Genomic DNA, 20,226 nt, shown 5'->3' with positions numbered 1-20,226 from the left:
TATAAACCTTTAGACAACAATAACCTGAGCAAGTGCTGACTAACAATGGAGCGACTGCTGTTAAAAAAAAACAGAGCTGAATTTAAAGGAGTTTTCTTTATGGTATTGGATCTGTAGCCCACTCACTAAGCTAGCCTTTGCTTAGCTAGCTCAGCTCCACTGAGTATTTCGACAGCACAGTTCAGCTGCTGTTGACTAATTGCTGAGAACCAGCCACAGACTCGTGTCTGAGAGAGTGAAGTCGAGTGACTGGTGTTGGGAGTAACAAAAAGACTAGCTAAATGAGACAGGTTTTTTCGTGTTTACACTGGCAGCTGGCTATCGAGGTTCAGATAAGTTAGCTAGCAGGAGCAGGCTAAACACCACAGCACAGGCCATGTTCAAGCTTACTGATCACACACATTGGATAAAGCAGCATATCTGGGAGCACAGAGTCGAGTGAATGATCTTAGGAGCAGGGCTGGGCGTTATGGTAAAAATACTAGATCACAACATTTAGTCTTTTTTCACGACACAATATTTATCACAATACACATGATCACAGATTCTTATTAACTGCTGTTCAGACACTCTCTCGTACTGAGTACAGTGATTTATATACAACATCTGCTGCTCTTCATCAAATTAAACCAGTCTAATCACACTGTTAGTAATGAAGCCTGCAGCTGATCAGTGTTTATTGAGCACTAACAGTATCCTCCATATGATAAGTAAAGCATATTATTTCGATAAAATTCATCATGATATGATAGAATATGGTCATATTGCCCAGCTCTACTGAGGAGTGTTTTCTACTGTTTTCAATCACTGTCATCAAAACCAGCGAGCTCCCACAGCGCCCCCACCCTGTGACTCTCTTAAATGCACATAGTGGAAGGAGCTTATTTGGCCGTGATGTAAATATACACAGCACAGAAATCAGACCATGGTAAAAAGATTTTAAGCGTCTTTATTTTAAAATCAACATAAAGTCAACATTTTTAAATACTGCAGTATACACTATGCCCGTTATACCGTGTTGGCAGTGGTGGCGCACCGGGCTATCGATAACAGGGTTGTGGGTTCGATACCCAGGCTTGGCAAGCTGCCACTGTTGGGCCCTTGAGCAAGGCCCTTTACCCTCTCTGCTCCCTGGGTGCTGGAGTTGGCTGCCCACCGCTTTGGGTGTGTGTGTACTCACTGCCCCTAGTTCACTAGTGTGTGTGTGTTCACTACCACAGATGGGTTAAATGCGGAGGACAGATTTCGCTGTGCAGTGTACACTGTACAGTGACAAATACGTGCACCTTTACCTTTACCGCCCAAGCCTACCATGTGATGGGTGGAGTCCAAGCTGGAGAGAGGGAATTAGCAATGCTAAATAAAACTAAAAAATAAACCTAAATAAAAATGAATGAATTAAAATACGGACACACCCCTGTTTTACAGTTGAGGACTAGGCCAGAAGTTTGTAGAGTTGATGAGGAGACTTGACATTTCAAGCTTCCAGGCATCCGGACGTCTTTGCAACACACTCGTGACCTTTGGCGGAATTTATACGCAGCAGCACTTGTATACATATCCCAGCTATTCTGCTCTAAATAAACCCGTTAATCAGTTCTCAGCCGTAAATTTCTCTAAATGTATAATAAATACCAGTAATAAAACTGGTACAATCGCAATAATGTACTTGAGGCTGCGCTGTACTGCGAGATATTGGCACTGTGGTGATGATCTATGACTGCAGCACACCAGTGGCAATAATTCAAGGTAGTGTACAACCTCGAGTATATTACAGTGCAAGTAGTCTACAACAGCAATATGGATCACACAGTAACACAACAGTACAATACAATACAAACAATAGTCATGAGTTATGAACTCAATGAATACAGGAAGAAAGAAACAAGATGTTCTTTTACGCTGCGCTACTCAACATCCTGAACAGAAATCCACCGCATATAAAGCAGGCCTCGTTCAGCAGCCTTTGCATCACATTTTTTGTCCTTAATAACAAAGAAGAATCCATTGTTTCAACAGCTTCTGCAGTCAACGTGGAGGCGGTTTACGCTTCTGAAGAGAACGGATCAATAAGGAACATAAACCATGCTTCGGAGTCACGAAGCAATCTCTCCTGCATCCCGGCGGCTCAAAAAGCATCCACTGCACTGCAATGTGCCGTGTGCTGTTAATATTACTTCAAATGAGCCTATGTTTAAGTGCAAGATGAAAAAAATAATAATAATTAATGAATGAAACTGCACTCAAACTGTGATCTTTTATGTAACGAGGGCGAAAACAGTGTGTACACAACGAGTAAACAGAAAAACCTCACAGCAGCGCTGGCCCCGTTATGCAGAGCCACCACTGCTGTCTGTTAAAGTCTGGCCTCGTTTAGAACCGTTAGGGATGTGAAGAACACATGGCACGAGGCACAGAAGAAAAGCCTTACATAATACCACCCATACGCAGAGGTCCAGGGAACAATTACACACACATTGTGTGTTCCAAAAAGCGTGAAACGCTGGACCTGGGCTATACTTATCTTTTGTTTTGCTCCTGAATAGGGAAATCGAATCAAAGTGAGCGGATCACTGCATCAGGGACTCTGTAGTACAGTGTACTGTAAAGTGTAAGGGTGTGATAAACAGCACATTGCTCACAATGGAGTTGGTTGGCCCTTAACGACGACATTTTATATATATATATATATATATATATATATATATATATTAAAACCTTAAAGAACCTTTTTTTCTTTATACCTAAAAGTGCATTACCTTTAAACATATATGAATATATGTACATTTTGTTGTAATATCTGCATACCAAGACATCCACGTATTCACATATCCTGGAGGTCATTTTGAAACAAGTTTGAAACCTTTGGCCGAAAGAAGAGTCACATAAATTGTATTTTATTAGATGTTGTAACTTATTTACTTTGGGTAAAGATCACTACTAAGAGACTGTCCTGGGATACATAGGATATATGATTAGCCTACTACACAGTGGGAACAGTGGGGTAAATGAATGTTTCCCTTTAAATATAATAACATTTAGTGCAGAAAATAGATATTTTCACAAAATTGAGACATGCAAGCAACTGGACAAATGCTATGATGTTTCATCAATTAAATAACAACAATAATAATAATAATAATAATAATAATAAAACACCTTTGATCTCAACTCAAATAATGGTACATCACCTTAAACATGCATTGCCAATCTAACCAGTCCATGCTAGATGACACTCCACTGCTAATGAAATTTTAATAGCTCGGTTGATAGATTGCAGTGTTTTGGAACTTCGCTTTTTACCTTCAAAGAAAACTTTGTTCCAAATAAGTTTTTTTTATTTAAATAAAAAACAAAAAACAACTTGCATAGAAATCATTCAGAGAGAGCTTAAAGGTTACAAAATGGCCCGTTTTTTTGAAGATGCATATCTTTAAAAGATGTATGTATAGATGTATACATAAATGACAAACATTTACAAACTTCTCTTTCAAGAGTGAAAGATGCACAAGAGTCCGCAAGTTTCTCCACCAGAAACAATTTCACCCCAGATCTACCCTGTTTACATCTCAACCTCGGAAATATGCAGAAACATTAAAAATTGCTTTTTTACAATTTATTAAGTTATTACAAAAAATTTAAACACACACACACACACACACACACACACACACACACACACACACATCAGAATCATCCACAGAAAGGTTCTCCAACTGACTCCCCAGTCGGTCCACATTTTTTGCTCAATCACTACATGCTGGAAGCGGAGATAAAAAATGAGGACTGTTTGAGGGGCCCTGAGGAGTGCTTGAGAATTGATTGGCACTGCTCCAGAAAATCATAGTGCATCTCCTTCAGTAGTGTGGCTTGTCTGAGTGAAACATGGCATCAGGGAGGGTCTCTGAGCTAGTGGAGCATTTTCTCTCCAATAGGTAGGAGGGGCAGGAGAAACAACTCCATTAATTAACAATACTTTGCCCCGTTTGCCAGCGCATGGATGACCACAGAAAAACAACTTAGTCTTTTCAAGAATAATACTAAATCGTGCTTAACATGACCATCTAATCAACTAATAACATAAAAAAGGTCAGGTTCTGATTGTAGGTTAAGCATGTAAGCCAAATAGGGCTGGGTTGGCCGTGTGACTAAAACATGCTATGTGTATTATAAAAATCTTGCTTGTATCTCAGCATATATACACTTTTTTACATGGATAGTTTTTTAAATTGTTGTATTTTTATTTATTTAATGATGGTTTATATTTAAGTATTAAAATGCCTGTTGATCTGTTCTGGTCAAGAATCCATTGGACAGTACAGTAGATCCCAGGACAACTGACTTTGAAAGCCAACTAATCAACTGACTTATTAAACCTATTAGAAAACAGTAAGCTGGTCTTTGAAGGTTAACAGTGGCTTATTTTACTATTTATTCACATTTCTTGTGTAACACAGAACCGAGCAATACATATGTAAACCTGTCATTACTGCAGTCTCTTTAAAACACAGTTCAAGAGTTTATGAACTGAACTTCTGATAGTTGTTGTCTGGGCTTCTTCCAAATTACGCAGCACTGAATGTCCTTCTGCGCTTCGTTGTTTCTAACAGTATAACGGTATGTAAGAAATGCGGGCCGTAGAACAAATTATGAATGGCATACCGAACGAAGCATTACACCGCCCAGCACTGCTACTGAACCCTCTAATTTAGTTGGCCGTGAGTGGGGAGTAAACAAACTTCTACTAGCAAGGGAGCATAATCAGAATCAACCCAAATCAAAACGATTTTCATCCCCAACACCCAATCAACACTTTTTCAGCTATGTTGGCTATGTTGGCAGGCTCTACATAGCTCTCCATCACAGTCAGTCACTCCCGGTTGCTCCCTTGTTAATTAGTCCACAGTTCTCTTGTATGTTATTCAAATGTTCTAGTAAGTAAAATAAGCTTTAATAGAAAATAATGTTTCTCTCTGGGTATGATTATAGATGTTTTTTTCTAATAACAGCCAAGCTGGCTAGTTGTAGCGATGTCTGTTGAACACAATACTTGCTACCCCCTCCAACTTGTAATCAGCCACTCACCAAATAAATGGGCTATTCCAGCGCTCCGGAAAGGTAGGAGGTAATAGAGGATCAGGATGTTCTTGGAAGAGCAACTTTCTCTAATTAGCTAGCCATTAAGAAAACAATAGAATTTAAGCCATAAATCCTATCTTGTCTATTCAGCAGAAGTAGGTGGCAGAGAGGCAGAGAAAAGAAAAGGAGAGGGAGAAAGAGGGCCAGAGAAGAAAAGCATGCAGTCTGCACTCAGCAGAGAGAGAGGGGGTGGGGGGTGGGGAGGATGGGGTTATCCCAAGAGATTACAGGCAAGATTTCGATTGTGTAATCTTGTCAACTGGCACTCTTCAGGAGAGCTTGAAAAGTTAATGGGGTACACAGGGTAACTCTGCACAGCAAAGCCAGCCGGCACGGCCAGCTAAAACCATCTGTAGCCTAATGCCGAGTCCAGATGCACGCACATGCAGGGAGAAGACGCTAACAATTTCTCTGCAATATCAGAATCCAAGAATTTGCCTCGTAGGCACTTCAAAAGAATGCTAACAAACCCTGAAAAGTCAAACACTGAAGTGAAAGGTTTTAATATCCACTACAGTTTAAATACAGTTTGTAATGCAACCTAAAATACAAGTTACATTTAGCTCCATTGTCCAATCACACAGATTTGACTACCTCTATATTTTCTTTACGGGGCAGCATCTGAACCCAGAACTGCAAGCCAGTGCCAGGACCTTCACCACAGAAAGGTGATTTATGAGGGAGTCTGATGTAGTAGATAAACACAGTTTCATTATAGAACCTAGGTCACAGAGTTCATTTTTGGAAGATAAGATGCAAAAAAAATTAATAAATAAATAAAAATAATAATAAAATAAATTAAATGTCGACTATCAAATCGACAGGCTTTTTGTGATGCATTTACGTGTATTCAGCCTACAGCTGTTAATTCCATGTGTTGCAGCCCGGACTGCTTTTTGAATGGGGCAGTATAGGACAGACCCTCAGAACAGTACTCGTTTACAGTACTAAAAACAGACCGCTCAATTCTAAAAGAGAGGTTGGAAAATAAGTGCCTGATTTTTTTATTTCCGTAAACCACACAAACATTGTAATTGGACCTCAGAGGAAAAACTAAAACGGTGAAAATTGACATTATGGACCATTTATATGATATCAAAGAATCTAGCATCCATATCAAGCAGCCCCTATATAATTTATACTGTAGACTATTAAACATATACAATTTCCTTGTGGCTCAAATACAAAAATAAGATGCATGAATCAAGTACAGCTTGCAATTATTTTACGAACAGCCAAAACGCGCGCGCACACACACACACACACACACACACACACACACACACACACACACACAAATAACATATCCGTAACTTCAGAGCGGATAAAAGAGCTCCGGTACGTCAGCTGTCTCCTGGCTGGACTTAAGCAGGATTAAAAATGCTTCAAGAGCACGGCAAAGTTACTGCAGGACACATCAAAACCGCTGCCTGAAACTTCGTTCGCCCTTCGCAAGCCAGCAGCTTTAGGCCACAGCAGCAGGCCTGACAAGAAGCAAAACAAACTCCATTTCGAACGAAAAAATCCTCCGTTTCTCTACACACGGCAGATGCCGTTCCGAGGCATCTGCATTCATGTATGCATGAGCATAGCCGTCAACATCAATAGCTCCAAACTGCTCCGAACGCTTTTACCTCAGTTTGAACCTTGCTTACCATGTGTCCCCTTAGATCCACGCCACAGTTGCTGTTACGCATGTATTGCTAAATCAATCTGAACTCATGCAGAGATGGTCAGATTCCTTTACAGTTCAGTGCTGCTTCTCCCCATTAGTGTGGTCATCATTTACCACACAGTTACAGAACACAGACCCAAATCCCACTTTATAGGTTTCTTACACAGATCTGTGCCATTTCCTTACCGAGACGCTGCATTGGTTACGTGAAAAGCCACCAGTGTAGTGCATTAATATCGGGTTGGTCTTAACCGACTGCACATTCAGGATACCCATATGCCTAAATAATTACCTCGCCCAGTATGCTAATAGTGCCTAGATCACTGGTTCTCGACTGGCCTTGCCTTTATAATCAAGTCACAACCCAAAGGCAGAACAACCTTCTAGACTTTCTAGTGCACATTTTCATTTTAAAGCCATGCTAGCGAAAGCAGCCAAGAACCTGTGACAAAGGGAAGAGCGTGGCATTGTTATTAGGACCGCAGCCCTGTGTTTTACTGTTCATCATTAGGTTATGTACGGTCATATGCTTCACTGACATTCTATACAGAGAACACACTTGTGCACATTTAAAGGTTCATTTTAACGTTGAGCGTACTGTGCATTCGTTTCATCTGCATTTGTGCACATTCTCTGACGGCCAACAGATACAAGTTCAAGTTTCAGGTTTATTTGTCATTTGCACAACATGTCAGTACTTTTATGCACTGAAATGCTTGTGGTGAGGCTCAGGTTGATACTCTACAGGAGGACAAAAACTATATACATACTAAACATTAAAATAAAGTTATATAAAAAAATATATTAAATAAATACAAAATACACACAAAATGTACACAAAATACAGAATATACAAAGACAGGAGGGATCTGTAGAAATTCTCTGATATGTACATTTATGAGGTATAGTCAGAGAGAGTGGAGCTCTATGTGGATGGAACAGAGCAGTACTGCTAGAAATTGTGAGGGCAATGGAGCCAATAGTTCTGGCAAAACACAACCGCTGTCATAGGGACATGACAAAGAGAGACTTGCAGACCGACAAAGTTTATTATTCTGACCTTCTCGCCGCCATGTTTGTTGGGGTCAGAAACCTTTGACTCTGAATTGCCCTCTAGTGGATGCATTGCTTGACATTCACGCAAACAAAAAGGATGCATAGAAGTAGGTGGGCAGTGACTGTCAACATTTTAAATGTTTAATGTATTAATTTTTGTACACAAAGGGAGTATAAATTTGTTTATTTACTGAATTTGACAAATATGTTTTTTAGAAACATACAGAAACTGTGTCTAAAACTACATCAAAGATTGTTTCCTGAAGAGGATTTGTACACTTATTTACACTTCAGTCAGTCAACTTCCAGATACAACCGTACAGACATCTGATCAGTTGCATCACGTTGTAGTCGACACCACGCCCTAATTAAAGTCTGGGTCAAAGGTATTTTTCTCCAAGAGAAAATTGAGTAGACTCTATGCTAAAAAAATGATTCTGTTCTGTTTTGTACTGTGTGTTTTCCTGAATGTCACATAATCCTCTGAATTAGGTTGTCAAAATACAAGTAATGCTACGCCCATGCAACCAGTTGGCTAACACTCCTGTGCATCGAAATGACATCACAATAGGCCTGTCACGATAACAATTTTCTGGACGATTAATCGTCTCCTAAATTATCGCGATAATATTATAACGATAATATTGTAACATGCAGAGTAAAATGCGATGTCTTTATCTCCTTCAGAATGCCGTCTTTCACTTCATTATATAAAGCTGGAATGGCAGTTTGAGAGATGTATGTTTTCTTTGGCAATTCGTACTGCCTGTCAAACGTTTTCAGCATGTTTTTGAATGCTGTTTTTTCCACTGTATTTAACGGCAGCAATCTTTTGGCTATATAGTGAGTTACACTATTTGTAAACGTGCCCCATTTTACGCTATCACTTATATATTTACACTGTCGAGCAAAGGCATCCGTGATGGTCACCTGCTTGGACGCCCCCTCTCCAACCGGGTTCTTTGTTTCCAGCTCGGTAAATTGAACTGGATGGTTGTGCTTTAAATGGGCTCTTAGGTTAGTTGTATTACCACCTTTTGTTGCCACTGTTTTTAGACAAAGACGACATACCGCCTCGTTAAAGCTGATGGGCTCTCCGCGCTCATTTGTCTTAAAGCCAAAGTGTTCCCACACTGGAGCAGTGCAATGTGGCTTTGAAACCAAGTCCATCTTGAATTACTTCTCCAAACTTTCTTTCTGGATCCGTGTAACTTTTTTTTGCAAATTCCTATTAGCCTTCAATATGTTCGCCAGCCAACACGCCTCCACCTGCTTCTGCCTCCTCTGTGTGCAACGCACGCGTTTCCTAACCGATAGATGTCGCTGTCTGGCCCAGACATGTCTTCGCCTTAGATAGGGAGCCGGCGAGAGAGCAGCACCGTGCGCCTTGCAGAAATCTTGCTGTGTTTTTTTGTAATGTAAACAAACCCGCGCGAAAACCAATTGGCTATTATCGGCATCTGCTAAACTTATCATGGACACGTCCATTTATCGTACGATAAGTCGATAACGTAATTATCACGACAGGCCTACATCACAAGAAAATAGGTCCACTACTGAACTTTAACATTTCTATTGAGCTCCTCAAGATGTGCTCTACCATTGCCAAAGCCTCACAACTACCACACTCTACTAGTCTCTCTAGCTTGTCTGGGGTATTTCGGCAAGATTGCCAGACTTTGTTAGACTCATTATGTTCAGTGAGCAGTGGTAGCTGTATGTACCAAACTTAATGACCTTGTAATTCAAAAGCAATTTTGAAAAACATCATTCATTCACAATTTACAATTAAAAGCATAGGCATGTCATTAACTACAGAATGATCTCATCAGTGGTCTACGGCAAGTCTAAGAAGCAAGCTGCGGGCACATAATGCCTTTCAAAATGAAATATTGCATAAATGTATAAAAATAGCATCAAACCACAACATAAAAGCACAAACCAAAGAACACTTTCACCAAAAGGTGGCTCAGACTGTAATTATGAAGAAGATTAGCATGGCGTATTAGAAAAGCCTCCTCTCCTACCAGGCTCAGTGCAGTTTTTCTGCGCAGTGTCATTGTCAACCGCAGAGGCCATCAGTCTTCTCCCCCAGTGCTCATGAGCCTTTTCCCCTCCGTCCACAATCATGCCATGACCTGGAAAAAAACAGGGAAGAAAAACAAATTCATCAACCCAACCTGTTTGTTCCCTAAAAAAACTGGTTCACATTCTGGACAGATTTAATTCTTTAGGATTAGGGTTGCAAAATACAAGGAATTTTCAGTTGGGAAATCTACCATGGAAAGTAATGTGAATTAGCAGGTAATTAAGGGAATTAATAGGAATAAATAACAATATTCAAAGCTAAAGGTTAGAAAGTTTTATTGACAGTAATAGCACTGAAACATTTAACCAACTATTAAATCAATGTGAAATCTCACAGTTGCTGTCTGGTAAATCAGAAAAGCTTAATGAGCAATTTCATTTCAGACTAGTTTCCCCAAGGCTAGCATAAGCTAGCTACCTACATTTTTTGCCTTCTGCTATGTGTCAGTTATTATTTGTATTATGTCTTCGTGTCTGCTGTTCACAAAATAAAAAAAAACAGTACATTGATGACAGTGTTTGATATAGTTCCTTTAAATTATCCAATATTTACTATTAATTCCAATACATTCCCATAGTCCCCAAAGATTCCATAGATATTTTACATTTTGAAATATTCCCAAAGTTCCCAAGCTAAGGTTCCCATGGAAAGTTACCGGTAATTTATCTGACATTTTCCAACCCTATTGCAACCCTATTCAGGATGAACAAAAGCAGTTTAGATTGGAAAAGTACGCAGCTAAAGATTCAACCTATGGCACACAATGTTTGACCGTTTGAAACATTAGAAGTCAAAACTTTCAAATGTTTTTTTTGTTTTTTTTTTTTTTTTAAATGGTTGTTTAGGTCGTTATGGTTCAAATCATTGTCTTTAAGGTAAAGTAAGAACACTAACAAAACAGTTTGAAAAGGCAAAGGTTTGACACAGATCCATGACACTAGAAGAACTATTTAGATGCTGAAACTTTTTTTTTTTGCACTGGTGTAAAACCCTTTGCAGATGGTTCTTTGTAGAACCTTTTAAAATGTTCTGGATAGCACCACAAGCCTTCTGTTCAGTCATGTATAGAACTGTTTCTGTTTAGAATGGAGGTGCTGGTAATGTAATGAATATTTTACCATCAACATGCAAAACTACACTAAGCTAAATTGTATAGTAAATCATCAGCACTGACCAAATGCATGTTTCATTACTAACAGGACAGTAAGGTGTACAGTACATGGGAAAAAAAAATACTCATTGTCTCATGATTTAAGTAGCACTGCAGGATCACGGTGTGTATTTCAAAGTTTTGACTACATTTACACTAAGATTTTTATTTAAATACATTTTTATAGTTTTTCTACCTTCTCTTCTCAAAGTTTTAAAGACACAAGGTTTTGTTATATCAATAACATCTGCGTCGAATTAAGCGAATTAATCCAAGAAACGGACCTTTGGGGGTCTTAATTTAAAACCAAACATAAGAAATATGATGTGCTTTAACTTTTTTATTAAATATTTTACTGGATGAGTATTCATGAAAAGAAGTTTTAGTAACAAAAACTAATAGTACGCTATACTATAGTAAGGAAAAAGCCAACCAATCACAAGCATTTTATTTATGGGACTAAATCTGAAACCGCAACAATGGAAATCATACCAGCTGGTTACTTGTGAAAGATATACAACACACAATCAGTATGCACCTAACGCCAGTGATGCAGCTTTTTCTTGCAAACCTGAAGCACGAATGATCAGCGTGACGTTTGTAGTCCCAGGCCAGCAGCCTCAACACCCCCCTCATGCACAGAATGTGGATCAGCCTTAATGTGGCAATTAAACGATGACAGGTACTTCCAACAGCCACCCAGGACGTTCCACAGATACTCAATCACTCAGCTTTATTTTCTGTGTCATAACATTCAGTTCCTGTAGGTCACCCTTCACCTTCCTCACCACATGTTACTAAGAGCTGTCATGAGCATGCCCCACGGACAGAAGCCAGAGCTTACAGTGATATGAAAGAGTACTAGTCCCATCTTTTGGGGCAGTTGCCTCGATTTTTTCATATTTGTCCCTTTAAATGCTTTCAGGTCCTAATATGTAATATAAGGATGAACATGTGGAGTAACAAAATACAGTTTATAAATATCATTTTATTTACTAAAGAAACTTAGATCATCTATGCGAAAACATTGTTTTATTGAGGAATTCTGCCCCCACTTTGTTTTCTGCAGAACTGCTTTAATTCAGCCCTGTAAGAAGGCTGCTTAAGGTTCTGCCACAGCATCTCCAGGATGTTTAAATCAGGCTTCAGATCACTGCTTATCATTGAGGTATATTGTGCTTGTCACTATAGTACAGTCTCTGCTCTTTAATTGAGTTAGATTGTGATACAGTACTCATACTTTCACTATAGTACAGTATCTGCTCTTTTAATTGAGTTAGATTGTGATACAGTACTCATACTTTCACTATAGTAGAGTTTCTGCTCTTTTAATTGAGTTAGATTGTGATACAGTACTCATACTTTCACTATAGTACAGTTTCTGCTCTTTTAATTGAGTTAGATTGTGATACAGTACTCATACTTTCACTATAGTAGAGTTTCTGTTCTTTTAATTGAGTTAGATTGTGATACAGTACTCATACTTTCACTATAGTACAGTTTCTGCTCTTTTAATTGAGTTAGATTGTGATACAGTATGTGTTCTTTCACTATAGTACAGTTTCTGCGCTTTTAATCAAATTAGATTGTTCAGTTCTATTTATTCAGCTAAATTTATAAGAATCCTACTTGAGTACATTAGTGTGGAAATTAAGTCAACTAAGTCATTTTAGGTCATTAACATTTAGACACTAATTTGCTCAACTTATACACCTGAAACACTCAATTAGGAGAGCTCTCAATACTTTTGGTATGCAGTTCATAAGGAAAATGCTCAAGTGTGCCCCCTAGTGGCTTGGAGACCTGGACACACACCGACAGCAGGATCTAGGCCTGTCTCTACTTGTCTGAGGCTGAAATACTTTGCCAATTGTCCATCTGTTGTGCTGAGGTGGTGTTTGATTTAGCCCTGCGCTGGCGGTGCCCTTCACCCAGCCATCAATCAAATGGAAGTCATGGAGGGGGCATGGGTGATTTAGAATTATTCCCTTTTGTCCAGATTCAAAAAAAGCCCATCCAGACAGGATTGGATTGATTGAGAGAGGGAGAAGTGATGGAGGGCAGCGTGCATTTCTTCTGCCTTTGATCATCCTCTCTCGGATCATTACGGGTGCGGTCAGGAGAGCGACAGAGTGCCATCAGCACCGCTCACACACCCTCAGGGTCTTTCATCATGTCACCGCCATCATTAGACAAAAGACAGGGGGCCATTACTGACAATGAAAGCTTTGCCTCCACTTTCGTCCTGAGAGATAGCAGATTTGCCATTCTCTCGCTCTCTCTGCCGTACCGCTCAGTGCATAATCTTTTAAGCTTCTTGTTGTTTTTAATGTAATTAATAGAAGTCCTGCTAAGGCTGCGGCTGTGATATATCAGAGGCCACTTATGGCTGCAGAGAGGAGGGAACAGGGCAAAAAAAGCAAAAGAAGCTGAAGGTCAAGGACAATTTAGGGATACAGATCAAGTACTCCTGTGAGACCTACACTCTAACCGAAAATATTTTTTTATATTTAGAGATGCAACATAATGGGTAGAATGATGATCTCCAAATTCAACACAAAATGCCACTTAAGGACGACTGCAGTCTCAGAATCATCCAACCCAGTCATGACAAGAGTCTTCAGTACTTAGTTGAGCAGCCTTCTACTCCTCTGACCTGCCGTAAACATGATTCAGAGTCAGACACCAGCTTCTGGCAGGGATCCTGAGGAATCTTAGCCCATTCCTCATGGGCAGTGGATTTCACTAATATTCTTGGGTTTGCTGCTGCAACCGCCTTCTTCAAATCCCAAAAACTGTGAGGATCACTCTAGAATCTTCCAGGACTTCATCTTCATCCTTGGTGGACTTGGTTGACAATGACCCCAAGGTATGTTTGGGATCATTGTCCTGTTGGAAGGTTCAATGACGCCAAAGTTTCAGCTCCCTCACAGAAGGCATGACAGTTTCTCCTGATACTAGGATTTCCTGATACTTGACTGAATCCATCACCACATGCTGTGGGTTTCCAGTGCCAGAGGAAGCAAAGCAGTCCCAGAGCATCACAGAGCCACCACCATGCCGTGTTCTTTTCAGTGTATACTTCATTCTTCCTTCTCCAGACATACAGCTGATCCATAGGCCAGAAAAGTTCCAGTTTTGTCTCATTCGTTCCACAGTATAGAATCCAAAAATGGTCAATAGAGGTGTACAGGCGTGGAGAGGTGTTCAGAGCTTACTATGTGCTTTACTGTACAAACCTGCTGCCATCAAATCTTGCTGCAGGTCACTCAAGGGTTTTTGACCACCTGTCTTCTCAGTAATCTGGTGGCAGCTGGCGATAGCTTTGTCTTTCTACCATGTCGAGGTGGTGTAGTTCCTTTAACTCTTCTCTGAACTTTTTGGACAACTCTCTCAGTCACAGTCAACAAACCCCTAGCCGGTCCAGGTATTTGAGGAGTTTTATCCCAAGCACGCCTGATGCAATCAATAAAGCTCTTGATTTGTCATCTGATTTGCAGCTGTGTTCGAAGAGGGATTCTACTGAGGGGTTCAAATACTTCTGAGACTGCAGTGGTCATTAAAAGTGGTCATTTTGTGTTAAATTTGGAGATACACTTGTTACATTGGTTGAGTTATTTAAATTGTTTTGTTTGATTGGGATTGCAAACAGCTGAAAGTTTGTACATTTTGCTAATAGGCCTAATTTGCAATGGTGACTGAATTTTGATTGCAGCTGTAAATGTGTTTATACTTTTGATATGCTAATGAAAATGAAAAAAAAAAAAAAAAACATGAAAGTAACAGAGTGCCTGTTTTCCTTGCCAATTTTTTTGGACAATCAATAAACACACATTTTGGCTGGTGCAGTGTGAAACTAAGCAAGCCAAACGAAAAGGACACAATATCACAATAAAATCCAACTCTAGTGCAGACTAACAGTGGTCCACTACATCGACTGCATTCCACGCTGTACAAAATGCTGCAGTCTTGTACAGTCTTGGCCAAAGACCATTTCAAGACCGGGCAACATCAGTTATGCTGCAGATAAACTGTTATGATTTTCTGGCATCATGCATTCTGAGAATGACGACACCCTTGCTTTTGTGCCAAAACATGCCTCAGGGTAAAATTTTGCCTAAAAAAAATGTAAAACCTTTTTTTTAAATAAATAAAAATAAAAAAAAACACAAGCATTAACAGCAAAGAAGGAGAGTGTAGAGACATTCACAGTCCTAAAAGAGGCTACACTTTTCATTGTTCTGTCCGTTATGTGGTAGCCAGCCCTCAGTTTGGTCACTCTAGATAAACTGGAAGACTGGGTCTTCCAAGACACACGTCTTGATGCATAATTAGGGCCAGGGGCGATGCAGCGACGTAATCAATCATGAAATTACGTCGATTTGCATAACATGCATCGATGTGTCGCAAAGATGGACGCATCTACTGAAAGCATGGATTTGTCGCATTGCTAACCCTTTCTAAATCGTCTAAAGGCTTTTCTTGGGACCGCAGGAGCTTTAAAACACACATCCCTGGTTCTTAAATGACACTCTGCCAACATATATAGTCCACAAAATGTCAGATTTCTTCTTCATGAGGTGTGTAGGTTACATGTTATAACTGTTAATCAATGAAAAATTAATCGCTAGCTTCAGCCCTATGCGTAATAATACATATTTTGTCTCAATTCATCTCTCAATTCATTGTCTCTTACCCACCCACTGTATAAACACAGTCCTGCTCAGAATGTAATTTTAAAGACAGTGAAGCAAATTTTTTAAAAGCTTTCATCATTCATAAAACCTTAACGAACCTTTACATTAACATCATAATGCACAAACCCAAACAAATCAGAATTATACTTTAAGGACACTTTTTTTCCTTTTCCAGATGGTACGTTTGAGTGTGAAAGCTGTGGTCAAGCCCAAAAGCGGCACAGAGTATGGATCCCTGGTCCTCCTGGTGGTCTGGAGAATGCCCTGGTGCGGCCTGCGGTGTATGTGAAAGCGATCTGCTTCAGGCCCCACATTTCAAGTAACAGGACTTATTTTTTTCACATTGTTCCCTACTGTTATGAAATGCATCCTTTAGTGGAGTAACGCATATGAGTGAAATACAGTATTGGGGTCTCTGTAAGGCATCATTAAAAATCCAACTAGAAAAAAAAGTCAGGCTTTGCATATCTTTTTCCCCATGCTGCCCTGGAAAGACTGAATTTTGACCAAGAATAAATAAATAAATATGATTTGATAATAAATACGAAAAAAATTTAGCTGTCCATCTGAAAAGAAAGACATACACCATCATGGTTAGAATAATTAATTATTTCAAATGCATTCAGATTTATCTTTGGGAAAATAATATAAATGGGGAAAAAAAAAAAAAAAAAAAAAAAAAAAAAAAAAAACACAGTGGAGGCCAAGTAGGTAGAACACTGGGCGGCTAGTCAAAATAGCGGTATTTACCGCTAACATGATCAATTAAATCACAATATCACAAATTGTGATATATTGTGCATCAGTGCATCCTGAATGACCACCCGCAAGTTTGGTTATCAATAGAGTGCAAGCAGTCCTGGTTAACTGAATTCAATAGTAATAGTGCAAAACCAGATGATCAATAACAAAACTTCATTGTGCTAATACACTATGGACAAAAATATTGAAACACCTCTTAACCACTGAATTCTGCCGTTTCATTCAGTTCCATTGCCACAGGTGTATCAAGTGTATCAAGCACCTAGCCATGCAGGCCGCCTTTAACATTTAAATTAGTCGTTCTAAAGATCTCAACGAATTCTACAGTGGTACTGTGATAGGATGCCACTGTTGCAGTTGGTGAAATTGAAGAAGGTGAAATTTCTTCCCTCCTAGACACTCCATCATCAACTGTGAGTGGTATTATTGAAAAAAGATAGTGTTTAGGAACCATAGCAACTGAGCCACGGAGTGACCGACTATGTAAAGTCACAGTGCCGAGGACCATAATGCATAATGCAAAGTCTTCTACACTTTGTTGACTCAATAACCGTATTAACATCAGCACAAAAACCGTGCACCAGGAGCTTCGCGCCATGGGTTTCCATGGCCGAGCAGCTACGTGCAAGCCTTATATGACCAAGCCTAATGGGCTGGTGTAAAGCAACATGTTCTGTAAAGTTTAGTGGGAGTGGAATACTGCTATGGGGTTGTTTTTCAGGGGTGGACTGAAAATGGCCCTTCACTGGACATAAGGGGCTTATGTCCAGTGAAGGGCCATTTTCAGTTCCAGCATGACTGTGCACCAGTGCACAAAGCAAGGTCAATAAAGGTGATTTTTGGCAAGAACTAGAACAGAGATTGCGAGCCAGGCCCTCTAATAAAACATCGGTGTCTGACCTCACTAATGCTTCTCTAGATGAATGGGCGAAACAACCCACAGACATGTTCCAAAATCTTGTAGAAAGCCATCCTGGAAGGGTGGAAGCTTTTAGAGCAGAAGCAAAGGCGGAGACCAACTCCATATTAATGCCCATGGATTAAGAATGGCATGTCAAAAAAAAAAAAAAAACTTCTGTAGGTGTCCAAATACTTTAACACCATATAGTGTAGGTAATCATATACCATTTTTCAAGCTAGCAAGGGCATTTGGGCACTCACTTAACTTCTCAACTCCACCCTCCATCTGTAAAGAGGCATTAGCAGCTGAATACTTGCTTTTCATCTTCTGAGACTAAGAATGGAATTAATGTTAATTATACATACATGAGGGCATCATTTGCCCATCGAATGTTAATGAGGAAGTTAAGTACCGCTGCTTTTCCTATGCACAGAAGCAGATTCTTCAACTGCGCTCAAATCTTTGCTCCTACATCAGCTTCAGGAATTAGATGTGAAGCGGGTCCTACATCTTTCCACAAGCCCCACTTAAAGAATAAAGGCTAATAGCTATACGTAAAGTAAAAAGAGTTCTGTATAGGACTTCCTTAAATAAACAGGTTCTGTAGTTTAACGGTTCTTTAGTTAGGGCATTGGGTCTTCCCAGGTCGCTGAAATGCCGGCTCATTACAGGTGCTAGAATTTCAGCTCAGATTCTGTGCGTTACTGGTTACCACAACAGCCTCAAATATTGTAGCTTTTTTGGAGCCAAATACACCTTATTTCTAGTGGCTAATCACTTTGAACATAAGCATTGAAGTCAATAATATAACATTAAGTACATTTCAATTTAGCAGCAAGTGCTAGTTTGTACAGACTACGATCCAAAAGATTAGGATCTTCTAAGCTTAGACGCTACTAAATACGAAAGTCAGAATGGAGACCACAATACTCGGCACTGCACTTCACCATGAGTGACCCATCTACGGCTAATGTTCCCATCACGGGTGGCTAATAAACGGTCAACAGCAGTGCTAGCTAAACTTAAAAACTATTAGAAATGAACATGACAGCATTCATCCTGGTGCGGTTTGGTCTGAGGTCATCTCAAGCACAACCTGCAGAGTCCAGGATGTTCAGAACCCCTTTATTTTTTGTCACACAGATCAGAGGAGTTTCATTTTTGTTATTTTATTACACTCATCTCCAGTAGCTTTCCATGATGTTTTCAAGGTCACGCTAATGCTAAGCTAACAGTGTATGCGCAAAGCAAAGGTTTAAAGCCTGTGTTGAGGTCGTTATACGCTCACATGTACTTTATATAATGTAGGTTCTAGTGACCCCTAGTAAAATTAAACCCTAGGGTTACCAGAGAAGCACGTTAGCGCTCTGTAGCGCTAGTTGGTAAAACTCAGGGATGTCCTGACTGCATATGTGCATTTTTTTCTAGGCTGATGTGCAGTTTGGTCCATTTTCTACACTAGCTACCTTTAACTACACACTCCAACTGGAACTACACACGCCAACAACTCAGGTGAGCTGCGAATCACAGCACAGGCCAGAAGCAGGACTAGGCAAAGAACCACTTGAATGTTTAAATGGTTCTTTTGCTGGTTGAAGGGTTCTTCTCTTTACTGAAGATCCCTTAAAGAACCCCTATATGAGGGGCTGGATAAAGATTTTAGAGGGCCTGGTTGCTCCCCCACCCTGTCAGTCCCCAAGTGACACTGATGACAGGCAATACATGGAGCAGCAATGTCTTCATATATTAATAAGTCATTCTGACTGGTCATCTTCTGAAGTGTTTATACATGCACAAGCTGCACAACGAGACGTTCAAATAGGTGCATGAAACCCTTCTGCACACTGCGACAGAGACGGGGCATGGGGGCAACTCAAGTGCGAGGATCGTGGGGGGTTAAAAACACTGACCCACATCTCCAGAGCCAAGGCCATCGAGGGTGTGCAGATGCATTCCAGCAACCTTTAGATTGGCTAAGGAGCAACTCGAGCAATACAGAGACTAGTGCAAAAACAATTATTGAAAAATATATATTCAAACAAACGTGACACCACTCTGCTTCATTGCGCCTGCTCACGCGCAGCGTGCACAAAAATGCGCCATGTGCTCCGGTCTCGGGAGTGCACTGCGTGCATTCGGTCTGTGTGCGTGCGTGTCCTTGAAACGCACGAGCCATCGCATGGCATGGCATTGCACTGTATTGCACTACTGCTGCTGCTGCTGCTGCTGGGGTGTACAACACCGGTGTCTCGTGCATGCATGCAGAGCTGCACTGCAGAAGCCGTGCAACCAACCATCACACACTCTCTCCCTTCTCTTCTCTCCTCTGCTCTGGACTCACCTGCCTCGGTCAGCAAGGCTGACATGCACCATGCCACACACAGCACACTGCACACGCAGCCCGCCTGCGCCAGCAGCAGCTCGCGCCTCTTGCGAACTTTGAAGAGCCTGGTGATGACGGTTTTCTTGGAGACGGTCATGTTGCCGCGGCGGTCGTGTGCTCGCGCTCGCGTCTTGGTGCTCGTATCGTGGTCGTGGGCTTTAGCGCGCGGTCCTCATAGCAAAATGGGGGGAGAAGCACCCAAAAGCAGCAGCACGCGAGCTCTGCTCACTTCTGCATGCCTGCGTTTCTGCAACCCCCCTCCAAATCCTCCAAACACCCCCCCTCAGCACTGCGCCTGTACAGCTTTCAACCGCACGCGCCGCCGGACTCCAGGACTCAAGCTCAGCAGTCACTCGCGTCCATGCGCGCGCGTC

At 40.6% G+C, this 20,226-nt stretch overlaps 1 protein-coding gene across 1 annotated transcript in view; it reads right to left on the bottom strand.

Moving 5' to 3' along the window:
* slc24a4b (solute carrier family 24 member 4b) overlaps positions 1-20,226 on the bottom strand; it is a 64,004-nt gene that overhangs the window by 43,676 nt on the left and 102 nt on the right. The window contains exons 1-2 of the mRNA XM_072687164.1: positions 19,811-20,226; positions 9,898-10,008 (exon numbers count right to left, since the gene is read on the bottom strand). The exon at positions 19,811-20,226 is cut by the window's right edge and continues 102 nt beyond it. Of these exons, the coding sequence (XP_072543265.1) occupies positions 9,898-10,008; positions 19,811-19,949 (250 nt within the window). The 5' untranslated portion in view covers positions 19,950-20,226. The remainder of the gene's footprint in view (positions 1-9,897; positions 10,009-19,810) is intronic.

The sequence above is a fragment of the Salminus brasiliensis genome, chromosome 1 (assembly GCF_030463535.1).
Source record: "Salminus brasiliensis chromosome 1, fSalBra1.hap2, whole genome shotgun sequence".
In the NCBI taxonomy this organism is placed as follows: domain Eukaryota; kingdom Metazoa; phylum Chordata; class Actinopteri; order Characiformes; family Bryconidae; genus Salminus; species Salminus brasiliensis.
Note: the sequence above shows the minus strand (reverse complement) of the source record. Positions and strands in the feature narration are given on the sequence as shown.